Genomic DNA, 19,357 nt, shown 5'->3' with positions numbered 1-19,357 from the left:
TACAGCATCATTCACACAAATGCATTGGAATTCCTTAATATTGTTGGTGGTTCCAAGTTCCAAGCTTGAAATACTGCTACTGCCGAACTTATGAGAATGAGTCCTTCTACTGTAGAAATTGATTCTGAAGCCCTTCAGGCTCTTTTAGAAGTAATCATCACCTCATATTTTTTGAATATTGTTGAATTTTTCTAATGTTTATTTCATTGCTCTCAAAATCTCCCTTCGGTTATCATTTTCAATCTAAGATTTGACACAATTTTTTGGAAACCTCAAGACTGGAATGTGGGATTCATCGGATTTTTATAGTTATGCTTCTCATTTCGAAAATGTTCACATGAAGTCCATTCCATTGCATGTAATAAACATAGCAATAATGAAATGGTAGGCCTATTCAATTTCATTAAACTATACAAAAAATTGAATCTGAAATTGAGTAATATGTATTTCTACAATCACTCTCTAATTCCCCACTTCTGATAAAAAAACTATGACTGACAATATTCAACTGAAATATCTCAAGTTTTTCCAACATTCTTATTTTCCTTTCCTTTCTGATAAAAATCTGTTTATTTACAAAGTACTAATGAAACTCATGAATTTATTTATGGAAAAGCAAAACAACTATTTCTTTATCTAAACAGATAGGAAATTACAGGCATGAAATAGGTTTTTTCACCAGGAAAACTGAAACTTCGTAATCTTAAAGGATTCTGGTTTTTCATACATTGGTTTTTTTTCAAAATCGAAACATTTCTCAACGACTGATACTCGTGATAGATAATACGCAAACATAAAACATGGAACTCCAATTCCGGAAATACTACTACACTACAACCTACAAGAGAAAATCCCTAGGAGTCAGTCTGGTTTATTCAAATTCAAAAACGGGAAATACAGGTAATAGGCTTTGAGCGACTTGGATGTACAATCTGATGTACAAACTTGGGAAGCTGTTTTATATACTATTTTTGGGAAAAGTTCCTGTAATAATAACCAGTTTTGGGAGGAAAAGTGTAACACATCAATTTTTGGGAAATTCAAGAGTAATAGTGAACAATTTTCAAAGAGAAGTAAGTGTAAATAACTCACCACACTTTCTTTGAGGTTCTTGGCACTCAACGGACTCAGCCATTGGTGAATGTTGATGAACCTCTTCGGAAGCAGTTTCATGGTGGATCGGTGTCCGGGCAGCTGGGGAATTATGGTTTGGGGGGCCGCAGCGACGGGGGGCTCCTGTGCCCTGCTCAGCTCATCCAAGTTCTCAAGAACTACCATTTTATTTCCAAAATTAAATCTAACTAATCAAATCACTTAGCGCACACTAGAAAATTATATCACAGAAAAATTACTGCACCAAAGTTAGAGCCTTGTGGAACATCAGCCACTGTTACACCAATCTTTCCACTGGGATATCCTTCAAATGTTTCAGTAGGAATTCGTCACTGTTATCCGGCTCGAAACAGGGATACAGGAACTCGGCTAGTCCGATAGCACGATGCCAGATACAATAGAGTTTGTCAGACAAGTTGAACTCGAACATAACAGTCTCCTCCCATCAAACGCATCTATAAATTTCTCCAATATCAAACAACAAATATATAGACTGCTTTGTATAATATGAAAAATTCTCTCTCGATAGAATGAAAACAAATTCCAACAACGTAAATAAATAAAAATATTTGTGTAATACTATCAAACGCTTTAACAAAGTATAGTAACTTAGAACCAATTAATAATATTAATCACAGCGTATTTTATAAGTATGAAAAGGGAATCTATGAAGATCTAGCTTTTCGAAGCACGTAATAATTCTAATAATATATATCTTTGGTAGAAGCTGTTCTATATTGTCTTTATTTAGGAATATTCGTAAGTTCTTTTCAAATTCGAACGATATGATCCTCTGTATAATGCACTCTCAGCGATAATTTTCTTCTCTTTTGGTAATAATTAACTTTCTCTACGACTAAGTTCAGATATGACGAATACGACTATAATTTTATCACAAGATTTGGAAGATCGATGTTAGTTAGCATCAATTAAGATTTTCGTACAGTTTGTTCAAGAGTAAAACTACTCAAGTCTCTTAGTTACAATAAATAGATATTATTTAGAATGTTGATAGAATTTCACGACAATGAATTGTTTTTGAGTTAAATACAGTTCTGATCCCTTCAAATTTATTCGAATTCCTGTCAAGATATTTTGGTTTCAGTTGTAGAAAGGCACTACACACGTCTGATAGTTTTCAAATCAGAAAATATTCTCAGTATGGTCCACGATTTTGTTCCAAAGATATTCCAATACTTCCTGTTTTAATCCGGTAAACTTATTTTGACTTAAATCCAGTTTGGAAAATTATTTTTGTTATTTTTAAGGCCTCCCAAAAGACACACGACGACGTGAACGCGCTAAGTTATGCAAAATTTGCGAAAGTTTTCTGTTTTTAACGCATCAGGAAACCATCAAGTACTCCCACTTCAGCCTCTTATCAGAATGGAAAACTATCGATTGATATAATCAACACTTTTGATGACAATATGTTTGAAAAACACTCATCTATTACAATTCATAACATGAAACACAAATTTTTCATGAATTTGTATAAATTTCTTCTTCAAATGCACCCCAAAACAACAGATTGTGCAACAAAACTTTCACACTCATAAAATCATGTTCTTTCCCTTGGAATATCCAATTATTTTTGTATTATAAAAATCTGGGGTCAAACAACTCTCGATACAACTCCTCTCTAATCTAGGATAATCCCTGTACAAATATATTGTTGCAAAAGTTGATATATTTTTGCGGAAACTAAAACACTTTGGAGACACAATTTCACAAAGGAGCAAGTCACTACACTTTGCAGCAACTCTTCAAGCTTGCTAGCAACTTTTTAGGCCTCACAGGTTGGAATCGCCCCTCGCACGGGGTCAATCCGTCACAGTTTCACACGATCCAAAATTCAGCGGTCGACTGACGCCGCAAAAAATCACCAACATCCGATATATACGCCACGAATTGTGAGATGTAAGCCACATGCTTTCGCGACCACCGTCAAACCTCGACTGACTCTTCGATTCCGAGCGCCGACCCACCGACACGTCACACACGCGGAATTTCCCTCTGCGCGGCGCCATATTTCCCTCGCGCCACACAAATTTCCCTGCATGCTGGTGCATGTTTAAATGGCCGAGAGATAAGAGACAACGCTGACAAGATGGATGGTTTGGTGGGGTTAAATTTGAGCAGATGGAGCTAGAATGGCGTTAAATTAGGGCAGATGCAGTTGAATTGTCTTGATTCTCAGGAGGAGTTGGGAATTGAGTTGAATTTCAGCATATGAATTGTGATACATTGAGCAGATGGAGTTTGATTTTTTTCTAATTCAAATTGATTTGTGTTGGATTCAGAATAGAATAATTGCATTTGAGCAAATGGAGTAGAATCGTGTTAAATTTGATCAGATAAAATAATAATAATATCTGAGCAGATGAGGTTGAAATAAAATATAATAATTTGGGTAGAGTTGGATTGAGTTTAAATATCTCAATAGATGTAGTTTGATTGTGTTGAATTTGGAAAGGATTTAGAATTGAATCAAATTGAAGCAGAAATAGAATTCTGATCATTTACAGCAGATAGAGTTGAAGTTTAGTTGAATTTGTACAGATGAAGTTGAAATGTGACCACTTTCGGTAGAGTTAAGTAAAATTGAGTTTAAATTCGATTCAATGGAGTTGAATTGTGTTAAACTCGACACCAACTCAATTCGGAAATATTTGATGAGTACAAAATATCGAATTTCCATAGCATAATATTGTTCAGTTTAAATTCATAGAAGAACAACCATGACATTTAGTGAAATGTATGAATTTTATGTCACAGAACATTTTGTTCTGCACTATCCCCACAACTCAATCTTACAATCCAACCAATCCTGTTAATTAGTTAATGTTATGAATATTGGGCAAACGTAAAAATTAAAATTAGATAATTAATTACATCCCTCAACACAGGTTTAGCCTAAAGAGGGATGCACTGTGGTTTTTTCTGTTACATGCTTTATATTATTATCTATGTTCAATCATTATACTCAAGGTATGTATTTGTGTTACCAATTATTGTAATGTTCAATCATTATGCTTAATGTATGTTTTTTTGGTATTACCAATTGTAAAAATGCAGTGAAATAAACGAATTACTATTACCAATTGGATATACGTAGTTCCTGTATAAAAATTAATTATTGGATAATACCATAGACTAGCCTACTAAAAACGTTAGATCTGTGATAATACGTAAAACCGTAGCTGAATTTTGAGACAGCAAGCCTCTTACGGTTCTAATCACACTGACACAATATCGCAACGCGTTTGATTTACGTGTAATCCAATATGGCCGTTCACACAGTAACTGCGCTCTGAATAGAGGTGCTTTGGCCTCACGCCTCAGTACATGAAAGTGTGACCAATCATTTGGCGATTGCGTTCCAGCAGCAACAAAAGAGCAAGAAAATTCTAATTCCCGACGGACTAACCGAGACGCTACGTTAACCATTGTTGGCAAATGCAGGAAAAAATTGAGACCAATTTGAGTGTGACCGTTAGGGGGGCACCCAAACTATCCAAGAGTTCTTATCTACTTATCTTCGCTTTTTATCTACATATTTCATAATATTTTATCATTCCTAGAGTATTTCTATCTACTGGATTTTAAATAATTGATAAGGGGAGACTCACCAACTAGCTTGAAGTATGAGGAAAATCTCCGATAATAGCATGACATACCTGCAAGAAAACGTAACATATTAGTTTGATATACAGGCAGTTGAAAAAAAAATATAGGTTTTGTCTTTTTTATTTAAGGCTACTTTTGAATGAAAATTTATGAAACTTGATAATTGTATCATATAGGCCTAGCCAAAACACGTCGTGACTAAATAATTTTAAAAAGGGTACTAAGATGTCTATTTTAATTTACAATATTATAGGTTGTATTTACTGACTATTTACTAGCTAGTCATATTTCTTTATTCAGTTATACACAAATTATTAATTCAATGATTCAGATTTACACACACAACTTGCAGGAGACTAACATCGGCTCAAGCCTAAAACGGTTCCAGTTCCAATTTAAACAACAATCTGAATGTAGTCTGCTTGAGCCGTGTCCACACTGAACAAATGTTCGACAAACATGTTTGTTGAAACACTTTGGGCAATTTTTTTATGTTTGACAAACAATGTTTGCCCGTGGCCAGTGTGGACGCGTCACCAAACAAAATATTTTAAGTGGGAAGAACAGGTTTTATGTTTTACAGCTGTCAACACTGAAAATGTTTGGAAAAACAGTATTTTTTTTTACAAACAATGATTGTCCAAACTTTTTAAAATGTTTGTCCCTGAGCTCCTCAATAGACATGTTTGCCGAACATGTATGTCGAACATTTGTTCAACATGTGTTACTATCACATTACTGGCTTCATGTATTACTATCACATTTAATTACATTCGAATTTACAATATTGAAAACTGTATTGTTTTGAACACGAAATAAATTCCGGGTAGTTTATCTATTCTTTATTCAACCAACACATTCTCATAAACTTACAATTCAATTTTTTTCTGTAAATAGAAAAGCTACGCTTTGCCCTGTGTCAGTCTAGATGGATTTAATGCAAATTTATATGGCATTTTCCAACAAAATATCCCAATTTCACATAGGTTTTCTACTTGACATTCAACACATGAATAAATAGATGTTAAATATACTTGTGATTCAATGAATGCTGAAGCACATAAAAGGCATGCCCCATCCCCTCAATATATTTGCAAGGGGCATGCCACATTGAAAGGGAACACGCCTGTCCCATATGATCTATGACGCATTCCTCCCCGAAACCTTGCCAACATGAATATGAAGCCGGGAGACTACTATGCATGCGGAGTAATGGATTTAGCATGCCACTGTATCAAAAGCTGCATACTATAGATTAATGAGCTAGCTGTTACAGGTTGTCCCCCCTAGGGTACAGGCTGCTCCCCCCTGGGAGCCCAAGGGGTTAAGAGGGGAGGGGGGTCCACGGGGAGCTATTGTGACAACCCCGATTCCTGATTGAACTGTGAATTGCTCATGAGCTGTATACTGTATACTGTTGATGCGATGGATGGGAGCTAGTTTCTATACAAGGTTTTCGATAAACTACAAAATCTAACTTCAAATTTGGTGGATTGTATTGTTGTGGATACGCTAAACCTGGGTAAGATTCAAATTAAATTTATAATACATGTTGTTAATCATACAGTAGTTTTACATGATTTAAGATAAACTGAAGAACTAAAAAACTAGTTTCAAATCTAGAGTGAAAAAAGTTTAGTCCCTAGTGTATTGTATTGTTTTAGTTTAGTTGTATTGGCTAGAAATGTGGAGTACTAAAACACTCATGTAGTAGCTTGTATCAAATTCTGTGTGAGAACAGAACTCAATGGATTATAATTATTATGATTGGTGAGTATTGTAGTACGGTACGGAGTTTAGAAATGAATCGAATGGAAATGATTTATTATTCATAATCTTTGTTGTAAATGTATTATACGATGTGGCGTCTAGGAATGAATGAAATTCAAATTGCAATGATTTATAATTCATAATCTTTATTGTGAATGTAGTAATAAACTACAACTAAGAAATGTTGTATGATTCATCAATTATTCAAGAGCCCTCTTATGAATGAGAAATGAACTATTATAAGCTCTTTCTATAGTAAGCTCTATTCACTCAGGGGGAATACAGTAGTATTTTCTATACCAACTTGCTTTTTTGCCATAATTGTGATGAAACTATGAATAATCAATCAAAATATTCATGTGAATCATCAGAAAATGATAAGAAATTATGAATATAGCATGAGAAAGGAACGTATGAATTTGATTGACAATTAACAAAGAACGAGTTTAACTATTATTATTATTATTATATTAAAAACTTCAAGACCCGGTTTATTAGACACTTATTATAATAAGTGTCTAATAAACCGGCTAATCTAGATTAATCTAGACTAATCTATAGATTAGTCTGATAATTATTGAACCTATAGATTTAATCTGTATACTATAATAAAGGAAAGAACTGGCTTATACACGTACGGGATAAAAAAATATCTTTGACGCATCATCACGTTTGAACTACTGGACTGATTAACTTGAAATTTTGCATATAGCTTGCGTGTTAATTAACCGAGGATGGTTACAGGCCTATTTTCAATCCACCAAGATTTCATTACGTCAAGTTTCCACTTTGTCAAGTTTTTAAATAGACGATTGCGGAGCACGGGTTACCTGCTAGTATAGAATAAATAAAATAATGGGCTATTGGATTTAATAAGTATCCCAGAAACCAGGCCTTATTGTAGATGACAATTAGTCAACTATGATAAAAACTACTGTATTATTGATAAGTGTATGATTTTGACTGAGGAGGGATCATAACAGCTAGTTCAAAATTCAAGCTAACTTCTCAAACACAAATATTCGCATTCATCCAAAAGTCCAGGAAAACAATCTACCTTCCTAATAATAAGAAAACAATCTACCTTCCCTTTTCAAATCTAAATCCCCACAACTTTTCCATTAATAATAGTTTTTTCAAGCCATCATTATGCTATCGATGGATCTTATCCCGTCACAACAGCTTTCAAGATAATCCTTTAATCCTTTCTCGATCTTTTTCCTGCCTCCTACTCCTCCTAGTCCTCCTCCTCCTCCTCTTCCTCCTCCTCATCCCATCCGTTGACAATCTTATCCTTCTGAAAGTAAATTACAGGAAAAAGTCGCTTTATTATCGACTCATTCTAATCAAGTCGAGACGATCCTTCAATTCCTCAATCCCTCTCTCTCTCACTTTCTGCTGACTTAATAAGCAGTTTCTCTTTCCTCATTTGTTTTCGACATTCTTCATCAATTTCTTGCATCTTCAATCTTACATGAAGCATCTTTAACTCTCTTCTATTCCATCACATCAATTCAATCTGACTAATTCATTTGGTAACAATGATGTATATTTTCGTTCAATTAATTATTGACAATTTTATCTGTCTGTAGTTTCTAATAAGAGTGAAACTTTTCACTAATAAATCTATGCAATTTACTAACCTGCATTAGTAACAAATACGGAATGCTTTGTAGAAAGTTTGTGGAACGCTTTAAAAACAAATCAATGCAATCTACTCTACGAAATAGGAGCCCTCTTTTGAAGAGAATACTTTTGACATCCATAAAAATAAGACAAAAACACAGTCTTTGGATACTATGAAATTCTCTAAAATAGATTCGTGACAGGAATTCAAGATGAATAAAAAATGCTTGAAGTACAAACGAATTGATTTGAAAACACACCCTATTTCATGATTCCTGTCTAAGATTGGGAATATACTACATGAGAATTCCCTGAAAAATTAAATTCAATTGACCCAAATATTTATAAATACTTTATCAACTCATTCTATTTCATTTGGAATTCTTTGTTATTGATTATGAAATAAAACAAAAGTATAACTCAAATTGAAATACACTTCGAGGAAAACAGTTTCCCTTCAAATCTATACTCTTCATTGATTTTCACTTTCTACTACAGTACTTATTAGCAGAACACATATAAAACTAATTGCAAAAACAATACTATTGAAAACTTCATTCACGCTTCAAACATTTCCTCATAACTCTGGTTAATTTCACTTTCTATTTGTTTTATTCCAACAGAAAATTATGTTTCAGTTATTATTGAAAGTTTATTGCGCTCTCGACAGATCTGGCCTAGACTAATTTATCGGTACATTGAGCTTATAGAATGTCTGTCTGTCCGCGCGCGAAAGTCTAGCCAAACTTGCTCAACTAATTTCACTACTCTGTGTCATTGTTTTTTTATGGACATCTGTCTCTAATTCGCCTCATTTCTTCTTCTTCTCCCCCTTCTTCTTCATCTTCTTATTCTTCTTAATCTCCATTTTGATCAGATCGCTTTCACTATAAGAGACTAGATCACCAGACAAGCTAATGAAAGCTGTCAACAATGTATTTCCATCCAGTCCTTCTGATTTATCTTATTCAGCACCCCTTCTTCTGGATTTTCCCTACATTTTCTCATATCAGCTCCTTTTTAACCAGTGCTTCTCTCTTTTTTGTCTCCATTACCTTCTTTCATTCAATTATTCTACTCATATTACGTTTTCGAACTATTCCTATTTCCATATACCATCATGATTTTTCCAATCCCCTTTTTACTTTCCTTGCCCTATTATCATAGGTAAGGAAAGTATTGCTTTCCAAAAAAGAGTTAAGGTACCCTAATTTCAAGTTTTCTATACTTTTCAAGGTCCCCTGAGTCTAAAAACATGTTTTTTACTCCCTTTTTTCATTTACTTATTCTAATCATCTTACGTTTTGAATCTATTCCTGTTTCCATGTAGGCCTACATGATTTTTCCTCAGTTTTAATGTAATTTTGGACAGTTTCACTATATTTTTATCTTCTTAGCCTACTCCTCCTCCTCCTATTCATTCTCCTTCCTCATCCTCTCCATGGGGCCAATCCACATGAACCGTTTTTCCAGGCGTTTTTGCACTGGCGACCGAGCAGTCGGCAGGGCCGGAGGCTCTCAGATTGGATGGTTATCAGCTGATTCTCGAACGCCAACCCAATCAGCTGATTATCAGCCAATCTGAGAACTTCCTGTCCTGCCGACTCTTCCGTCGCTAGTGCATAAACGCCTGAAGAAAACCCTTCATGTGGTTTGGCCCTAATTCCTTACTGAATTCTCTCTTCTCCTACACATCTTCCTTTTCAATCTTATTTGTTTTCCTATCTTCCTTCACCCTCTTTCACGTTCCTCTCTTTATGTTTTCAATTTTCTCTTACTTTTTTCTACTCTAATCTGCTGTTCTGCTTCTTTTTTTTCTTCTTCTTCTTCTTCTCCCTCTTCATCTTCTCTTACTTTTTTTACTCTAATCTGCTGTTCTGCTTCTTCTTTTTTTCTTCTTCTTCTACTTCGTCTTCTTCCTCCTCCTCTTCTTCTTCTTCTTCTTCTTCTTCTCTTCTTCTTCTTCTTCTTCTCTTCTTCTTCTTCTTCTTCTTCTTCTTCGTCTTCTTCTTCTTCCCCTGCTTATTCCTTTTCTTCTTCTTTTTCTTCTTCTTCGTCTTCTTCTTCTTCTTCTTCTTCTTCCCCTGCTTATTCCTTTTCTTCTTCTTACTCCTCAGCTTATTCCTTTTCTTCTTCTTCTTCTTCTTCTTGTTCCCCTGCTTATTCCGTTTCTTCTTCTTCCTCTGCTTATTCCTCTTCGTCTCCTTCTTCTTTTTCTTCCTTTCCTTCTTCTTATTTGTCTCCTCACATTTCAAATCCTAGCGCTTTCACTACAGTTTAAAGCTAGCCAACTAGCGAAAGCTGTCAACGGAGTCAGTCTTTAATGTCCTCTAGGCCTTCTAGATCAGTTGTCAACTACTAGAAAGCTGTAAAACCTTTTCAAATAGTTCTCCATAACTAGTAACTGGTAGCTGTAACTCTAAAACTAAAACTAGTTGTCAGAGCTCTTAGAAGACAGAGACAATCCAGGAAATCAATTGAAACGTTCGATCACATTCGGTTACGTGTATCTTTGTTACATTGGTACCTAATGTGATAACAGAAAGGTGTGTTGGAATGTTACCTATTTCAGCGCAAAATTTATTATCGATTGTTTCATGTAATCGATAAAAAAGGGTAAGAATTGTGGCTATCAGGAAATGATGGAGAATAATTCGATTAATTGCTATAAAACTTTGAATAAATAAAAAATTTTGTACGATTTTTACTAAAACTTTGCATTTTGAGAATTGGAAACGTTCCAAATCAAAATTTTATGTTTAACATTATGATACTGATAAAAACATGCATTTTTCTCTCATATTCCTAGTATTGAGATATTTATTACCTCTTTCAGTTACATACCGGTTTGAGGAATTCAATATCATTCATCAAAAGCACAACATATCTACAATATGAAAATTGTATTTTACAAGCTATGATCTTGGCTTCCAACTACTTTCAGATTTGTAGCCTGATTAGAAAGAAAGGACTCATTAATAGAGTGAGCGATTCATTAAATTAGAGACAAATTCAGTTTCAGAAGGATCCGTTGATTTATTTGATGAGACAGGATTCGATATTTGGAGAAAAAATGATTCAGTGAAAAATACAACAATTTAGTGAATAGATGATACATCAAAATATACAACAATTGAAACAATTTTAAATTCGTTTAATCCACAGTCTGCATACCTTATGAGAAAATTGCTCAACTTTCAATGAGGATATGGTACACATCAATGTGCTTTCTACTCCAATTTCTTGACAAATAATTTTCAGAGGTACAAACCCGTTTGATGGGTTAACGACACCTGTTTTTCAAGCCACAAAACCTGGTTGGTATCACTTTTCAATCTTATTTTCTCTCTAACGCATTTTTACTCTCTCTCTCTCTCTTTTCATTACTATCTTCTACTTGTTACTACGTTCTCTCTCACTCTCACACTATCTTCCAATTGCTACTCTCTCCCATCACTATATTTTCTTTTTTTCCAGTAGCAGAAAACAATGCGGATATGCAGCTGAAACCAGTCTTCTTCTTCTATGAACATTTCTACCACAAGTGTCAAAGTAGACTAATTATCAATAATTTCCCTGTTTTTTCTGCACCTTGGACCAGATAACAGGTGCTGTTTCAAAAATGATCTTTACTATTGAGATCACTGATATCAGTCACAGGTAGAAAGTGATGCCGTTCATTAATCAAACAGGTAGATATTACTGGATACTTCTCTAAGATCAAATTGGAAAATACTAGCCTACTGTTGAAAATAGTGGATACAACCATAGAGAAACAATAGCGTAAGTAGATATCCCATGATATAGGGCGTTCATGTCGCAACTTTTACTGTTATCTCAAGCCGATTAGCCTACTGTCGATTATTGTCGATTTTTACTGTTTTGTTGGGGTGAGAGTGTATGAACGGCACAGTATGAGAGACTACCAGCGTCACACTGCTTCACGGGAAAGAATACTGCGTGGACTATCGGCTTGAGATAACAGTAAAAATTACGACATAAACGTCCTATACCATGGGATATCTACTTACGCTATTGCTTCTCTATGATACTACTGCATACCTCTTCAAGATCAATTTCAAAGATACTACTTTTAAAAGTAGTTACTGTTGAAATCACTGAAATTGATATCTTGAATCAATGACAATGGAATTTTTTAAGAGGGGAAGTGTCCAATAAAAGTGATAATTAGACAGACACTATTTTATCACAGGCGCCGCGCCGTTCGATACTTTTCTAGAGTTTCCACATCCAAAGTCATCTGCTCAGATATACGCACCGCGAACATGAGCAATTCACATTTAATCAGCTGATTGTATCTGTATTTTTACAGAAACGGTAAGATACAGACAGATATATAAAGCTTGGCATCAGCTGATTAGAAGTGAATTGCTCATGTTCGCGGCGCGTAAATCTGTACGCACCTTAATAATATGAAGCCAGTGGCTTCATATTTGGAGGTTCACGGAGCTTGACAAACATCTTCTGTTTGACATAGGTCTAATCTGTTCAATCTAATAGAAATTATAAGCATGGCAAAAATCGTACGTCCAAAAATCAATGTGTATGTAACTAGCCTTAGTGACGGTTGTACAACAGCCGGTTAAATTTTAACCGTGATTAATTCCATGAGAACTAACCAGAGAAGCCGTATTTTCTAAAATGCCTTCTCTGATTGGTTCTCGTGGAATTAATCACCGTTTAAATTTAACCGATTTTTGTGCAACCGGGCCTCAGATTCTCACGCTTAGGCTACGCAAGAAAAAAATAGATAGGTTCCTATTTTTACATAGAATTACTAGTACCATTTATTTATTTTCATTGAGAAACAACTATTCTCAGGTAGTCTATATATGTCATTATGAAATGTCAAAGAAGTTGTAGCAATTCTATGTGATAAAACTTTCAAGTAGTGCTACTGAAGTTAATGGGAGTTAGGTACGTATTTTGAGATAGTAATATAGTACACCAATTTCACTCTATCTCATAATCTCGCATAATCAACGCCATCTCTGATTGCATCTAGTGAAATTAATCACGGTTGAAATTTAACCAGCTGTTTTCAAAAACTTCTTTCAAAGCCGTTCAAAAAAGCCTTCTCTGATTCGTTCACGTGAAATTGATCATGGTAAAAATTTAACCAGCTGTTGTGTAACTGGGCCATAGACTTCTGGATTTTCAGGAAACCAGCTTTGGAGGTACGGTATATTATTCCGAAATAATCGATACACAAATATGGTAGGAACTTGAAAGAACTCAAAGTTGATGCAGAGATGAATAAATTATGCACATCCTGTCCATCCATTATGATTCATCCTAATACCTGAAGAGGCTAGAAAGTTGATCCGTTGATTTCTGATATTGGTTGAGTTTGATTCAGGTGGTGTTGTGTTGTTTAATTGAGCGAATGACGTAGGTAAGCATATTATAACGGTCCCTAATATTCTGTGTTTTCAGAGATGATAGCCAACGGAACATGTTATTCGTAAATTGTTCATTAAAGTTCATTAGATAGGCTACAATTTGTGTGCAGCATTTATGCAGTGAGCCAGAAGGCGTTGAATTCGGGATTTCAAAGAGAGATTCACCTCAGACTGTCAGCATCGGTTGCATGAAGAGCATCAAGGTTATAAATGAGGAATGCTGACAGTATGAAGTCAATCTCACGATAGAACTCTATGATTATTTTCATATAGGTATATTTTCATATAGGTATCAAATAATTACCTATAGTGAGGTCCACGTTATAATGGCAGTGGAGAAAGATACGAAAAAAACGTTGCCGATACTCCGTCTTGTCAATGCCTTCTATAGACGGTAGCTAATACAGGTTTATTGATGTAATATATCAACTGTTCATTCTTGTTTAAAATAATCAATTATATTTTATTAAGCAAGAAATTATATTTTTCAATAATTTTATAATACATTTTCATGGTAAAGATGAGATATTTTGTTAATTATTAATTTTACATTGTTATAAGACAATCTGGCAACAGAGCAAAACAAAAAAGAGATGGCGCTATCCGCTTTGTTGAATGATAGACAAGGACAGCAATACCATTCCTAATCAATCACTGCCATTATAACGTGAACCTCACTATAGCGTGATGACAATTATTATCATTTTCTCAAAAACGTTTCGATTTTTGTATGTTTATGGAGAGGTGGAGATACTACAATATGGAGATGAGAAAAGGGATACGATTAATGGTTCATTTGATTATTGTAGAGTTTTCCTTTAAAACCTGATGATTTAACAGAAAGTTAATCTAATTTTATTCTTGATATATAGTCATAATTTTATATGGTAAAATTTTTATTATCACCCATAATATGAAATATAATAATATCAACCAATTGAATGAAAAAGACTGAGAAATTGTCAAAAAACCACTGATTTATTGATAATTAGAAAGACCGGTTTCGGTTATTACACCATTGTCAATCTCTGATAAATTAAATCAGAGATCAGATTAAATCAGAGATCAGATTTTATATGGTAAAATTTTTATTATCACCCATAATATGAAATATAATAATATCAACCAATTGAATAAAAAAGACTGAGAAATTGTCAAAAAACCACTGATTTATTGATAATTAGAAAGACCGGTTTCGGTTATTACACCATTGTCAATCTCTGATAAATTGAATAGAGATCAGATTAAATCTCTGTTTATCAGAGATTGACAATGGTGTAATAACCGAAACTGGTCTTTCAAATTATCAATAAATCAGTGTTTTTTTGACAATTTCTCAGTCTTTTTCATTCAATATGAATAATTACCACAATACCAACTTCTCAACTACACAAAAAAAATCAACCAATGTTTGTTTTCCATTAGGGAACTTTGGACTATATACGGCGAGGTGGAACTACCCTTGGATCTCCCCACCATTGAAAGTCATACGCTAATAATACAATATAACCCATAATACTATATAATGTAATTATACTGATAATAATGGAGATGACAAGAAAAATAACAATTCATTCCAACAATTACTAGTAAATCCTTCACTACGCTGCACCAAAAACCAACTGAATTCTATTTGCACTAGAGCTGTTACACCTCAATACCTCAACACCAGTAGATACCCTAATAAAATACGGCCGAAAAAACAAGAAAAAAGAGAAAAAACTGAGAAAACAGACACCCATCAAACAGGGATCTCATATCCTTTGCAGAGATCACAGATCACACTCTACTAACAAAACACATTCTCAGCCTACACATAGATCAATTTCAGTACAAATAACTCTCACTCTGGAGGATGTTGTATTCCAGGAGCGAAGCCCTTGAATATCCTGTGGGATTCCACCCACACATTTGCTACAGCAAATCTTGAGGGGTTTTTCAGTCGATAAGGTGCAATGTATCAGGTAATGTTTGCTTGGTAGTGAACAGTGTGTGTGTGATACTGTACTGAAGCACTGATGTTGATACTGCGAGACGAGCTTCATGTGGAGAAAGAAAAAGAAAATAGAAGAAAAGAAAGATATAGAAAGAAAGGAAGCTATAGTGGCGATAAAGATTAGAACAATGGAAAAAGATAGAAGATTGGAGATCAATATGAACATATTGAAGAAAAAAAATGTGGGGAATAGTAATAGAATACAAAACATCATAACAGAGGGAGATGAATATTGTCAATGAATATTCAATATTGTCAATGTTTGTAATATTGTTTAAAATTTGTTTCATGTTTTTAAAAAAACTTTTATTATTAATCAATCCAAATTTAATTTATATTTTAGATTGTGATTTGATGTAGAAATTGGAATGGACATAACCTATAATATTTGGACAATTTAAAACTTAATTGGGAAACTGAAGAAGTTTTGGGCAATAGCCTGTTTTTTCCTATTCCGATCCATGTATTGTTTTTGCTAACCTAATAAATAATAATAAAAATATTGAAAAAGAACAAAGTAAAAGCCAATGTTGAAGGAAGTGGAAGAGGATATGAAGGACAGAAGGAGGAGGAAAACGGGGAAAAAGAAAATGGAGAGGAATAGGAATAAGGAGGGGGAGATAGGTTTGAGGATGAGGGTGAGATGAGAAGAGAACAAAAAAATGAGGAAATAAAATATATAGTATCAAAAAGAAAAAGGAGGAAATTCAGTCACATATGAGAAAGGAGAAGAATAAGAACTTGACAGATTTTCACAATGAAAAATCAACTCCAAGAAATGAACACTATTTGTATCTGTGTACCAAGAATATATTATACAAGGTATATAATATACTAGGGAATTATGACCAGAAAGAACGTGTCTTAGTAGCAAAAGTAGGAATAAAAGTTGAAAATTACCACACCTTAAACTAGAAAAATAGAAGTAACATAGAAAAAGGTTTTCATTTGAGAGGCGACAGTAAAAAAACAAAATTAGATAACAATCACAACCATAATCACAAAATTCAAGAAGGGTTGGCGGTTGATATTGGTCGTCAAATTGTTAGATAAAAAAAGAGAAAAAATTAAGGAAGATAAGCATGAAAAATGCATACAAACAAAATATGAAGATTCAGAATTATTAGAGTTATTAGAAAAGATATAATTCAAGTGCAGTATGATAAGAGTGGTTAATTATTAGAAACAAAACGAGAATTATGAAATTGGATAAAGAAGAGACTAGAATTAGAGAGGAGAGATAGGGTGATAGGGAAGGAGAGGAGAGAGAGAGTGTGTGTGATAGAGTGAAAAGGAATGAGAGGAGAGAGAGTGAGAGGGATTGAAAAAACAGAGGGGATGGACCGAAATGAACCGAAAAAGAGACAGCAATAACCCTCGAAACCCTAGCATTGAAGCTTGTTTGTTTTGTCTGGTTTATCGTCCATTTTATAGCAGCTCTCATCCTTATTTCCGCGATTTTCCCGACCTCATTTTATGACAGCTTTTCTTTTGCGACGGAGGAAAGCCTATTTTCCAGCTACATCCGGTTTTCGGCTGAGTTTTCCCTCTCTTTTCCTACAACGCCTAATATTAAACCACCACCCGTCGGCATTTCGCTCTATTAAACCATAAATTTCTGAAGAGTGTGTTTCACTTTCGACTGTCAGCATTGGTTAGATAGGAAGCATTGATAAGACCTGCTGACAGTTAATAAGGTGAATCTCACTTGGCAGCCAAATAATAAACTTGATTACAGAAAAAATACATAATTTCCGGAAAATTGAGGTTATTATTATTGAAAATTGCTAATAAGACATGTGGACGCAATAGTGTACACTGAATGAGCTTGGATACAAGAAATTCATAATTTCCAGAAAATATTAAGGTTATTGGACTGAATCACTGTCAATGTTGTAGACCCGTTCAATAATGAAATTATTAAATTAGAAATTGACCATAATGGTCACAAAACCATGGTCCTGGGCCAAATAAAACTGAAGAACTTGATAATACATAAGTGTTTTTATTTCATTACCAAGGTTATTATGATTGAAAATTGTCCTGTATTGCCTGCCATACATCCAAACCGGAACCTACACATAATAGATTAATCTGGAATGCATCAAGATTTCGAACAATAATTGCTAAAAACCTTGAATACATCAACTCATCATTAAAATCGGAATATTTTTAGATTCTGTCATCAAACAGTTGTTAAGGATGATAATATTCCCTGTATTACCATACATCTATGAGTAATCCTACGTAATGGATTAAATTTGGAATATATTTGAGTTATATTTAATGGTAATTTATTGTATTATTGAAACAGGAATATGATCAAATTCGAAAATCATCAATTGCCTTGTTCAGTATTATAATACTGTACATAAATTATAAAATTTACAATTTAGAAGTATTTTTCAAATTTAAAAATGATGTTTGTGTGTTTTGAATTATTGTAAATTGTGTGTAATTGAAGAATGTTGAAATGACACATGACATAACTACATTTGGACTGTTGTATAAATTAGAATTGGAACTGTTTTGGACGTGAGCCTGTGCTACTTTTCTGTAAGTTATGTGATTCTGAATTATTAAATAAAAAAATTTCTCATCAATGTGCAAGCCTACATAATATTACATTGAATCAAGAATGGACACGTTAAGTCGTCGGTCCCGACTACCTAAAAAGCTGTCGTTAGGTCATGTCAGAGGCCCTGAAATTGATCAGTTGCGACCTGAAAACTCTGACATCTGACCTGAGCCAGCCAGGTCACTCCATATTTTATTTTGTTATTGAATCTAGATTGCCAACTGCATTGATCGATCACATTATGGGGTGATATTGAATTTAGATTCTTCCAAGTTCATTCAATTCAATCTAATTATCTTGAGAGAAACTAAAAATTCAAAAAATAACAGTTAACAGAGTACTCACCAACTACTTTCAAGTAAGAGGAGGATCATAGATAATCGGATGACATACCTGCAAGAAAACACAAGAAATTAGTTTAATAAATATTAACAAGAAACGAAATAAGATGGAAAAGAATACGTTTCTATTTCACAGAAACTCAAATAAAATTCAAAAATAGTTGATAGTACTTAATGAGATGAAATAAAATATCATAAATAAATAAAAAAGTATTATTGTGTATAAGATAGTTTCCGTAGTATTATAATACCTGAGTTTAAGTAATTTAATGAAATAATCACGGAACCATTTTCAGTACTAAGATTTTTTGAGATGAATAAAGAGTTAATTAATGAATTTGGATTATTAGATAAATTAAAGGTGTCAATACACGAATACTTTGTTGAATCACTTAATAATTATTTTCCAAAACGTAGTTGAATCATCATGTATTTCTATGAATCATCAACAACAACCATGTATTTCATAAATAATAGAATCTTCTATTTATTTATTTATACATTGATTCATACAATATAATTCTCAACTATGAATGATTGGTGTGGGAAGAACAGGCTTGAAGCCCAAAACTGTTCCTTTACCAAATTTAGATAGAAATTGTCAAAAAATAGGTTATGTTTACACTTCATGATTTTTGTCCAACTTTGAGATCAATACATAAAATTTGATAAAGATTAGAATAACAGCCTTTATTTTCCCTAGAGAGCGAAGTAAGGGCTCAAAATTTAGAGTGTGATTAGAAATTATACTATTTTCGTCTTGTTTGTTAACCCAAAACGAATTACTCATCCTATTATAATCAAAAAATATTTTCCCACCGAAAAATAAATTTTAAAAACCAACTACAAATCTTAAATAGCCCTCAAATCCAACCACATC

The 19,357-nt window shown here is 33.7% G+C and overlaps 2 protein-coding genes across 4 annotated transcripts in view; both read right to left on the bottom strand.

Annotated features, from left to right (window-relative positions):
- The window catches only part of LOC120354053, a 160,344-nt gene extending 158,406 nt beyond the window's left edge, over positions 1–1,938 (bottom strand). For all 3 annotated transcript variants that reach the window (XM_039440079.1, XM_039440080.1, XM_039440081.1), the window contains exon 1: positions 1,093–1,938. In XM_039440079.1, the coding sequence (XP_039296013.1) occupies positions 1,093–1,278 (186 nt within the window). In that variant the 5' untranslated portion in view covers positions 1,279–1,938. The remainder of the gene's footprint in view (positions 1–1,092) is intronic.
- Positions 1–19,357, bottom strand: part of LOC111046922 (pumilio homolog 2) — a 608,126-nt gene that overhangs the window by 267,976 nt on the left and 320,793 nt on the right. The gene's annotated exons all lie outside the window — the stretch shown is intronic.

The sequence above is a fragment of the Nilaparvata lugens genome, chromosome 13 (assembly GCF_014356525.2).
Source record: "Nilaparvata lugens isolate BPH chromosome 13, ASM1435652v1, whole genome shotgun sequence".
Taxonomy (NCBI): Eukaryota; Metazoa; Arthropoda; class Insecta; order Hemiptera; family Delphacidae; genus Nilaparvata; species Nilaparvata lugens.
This window is presented reverse-complemented; position numbering and strand designations above follow the sequence as displayed.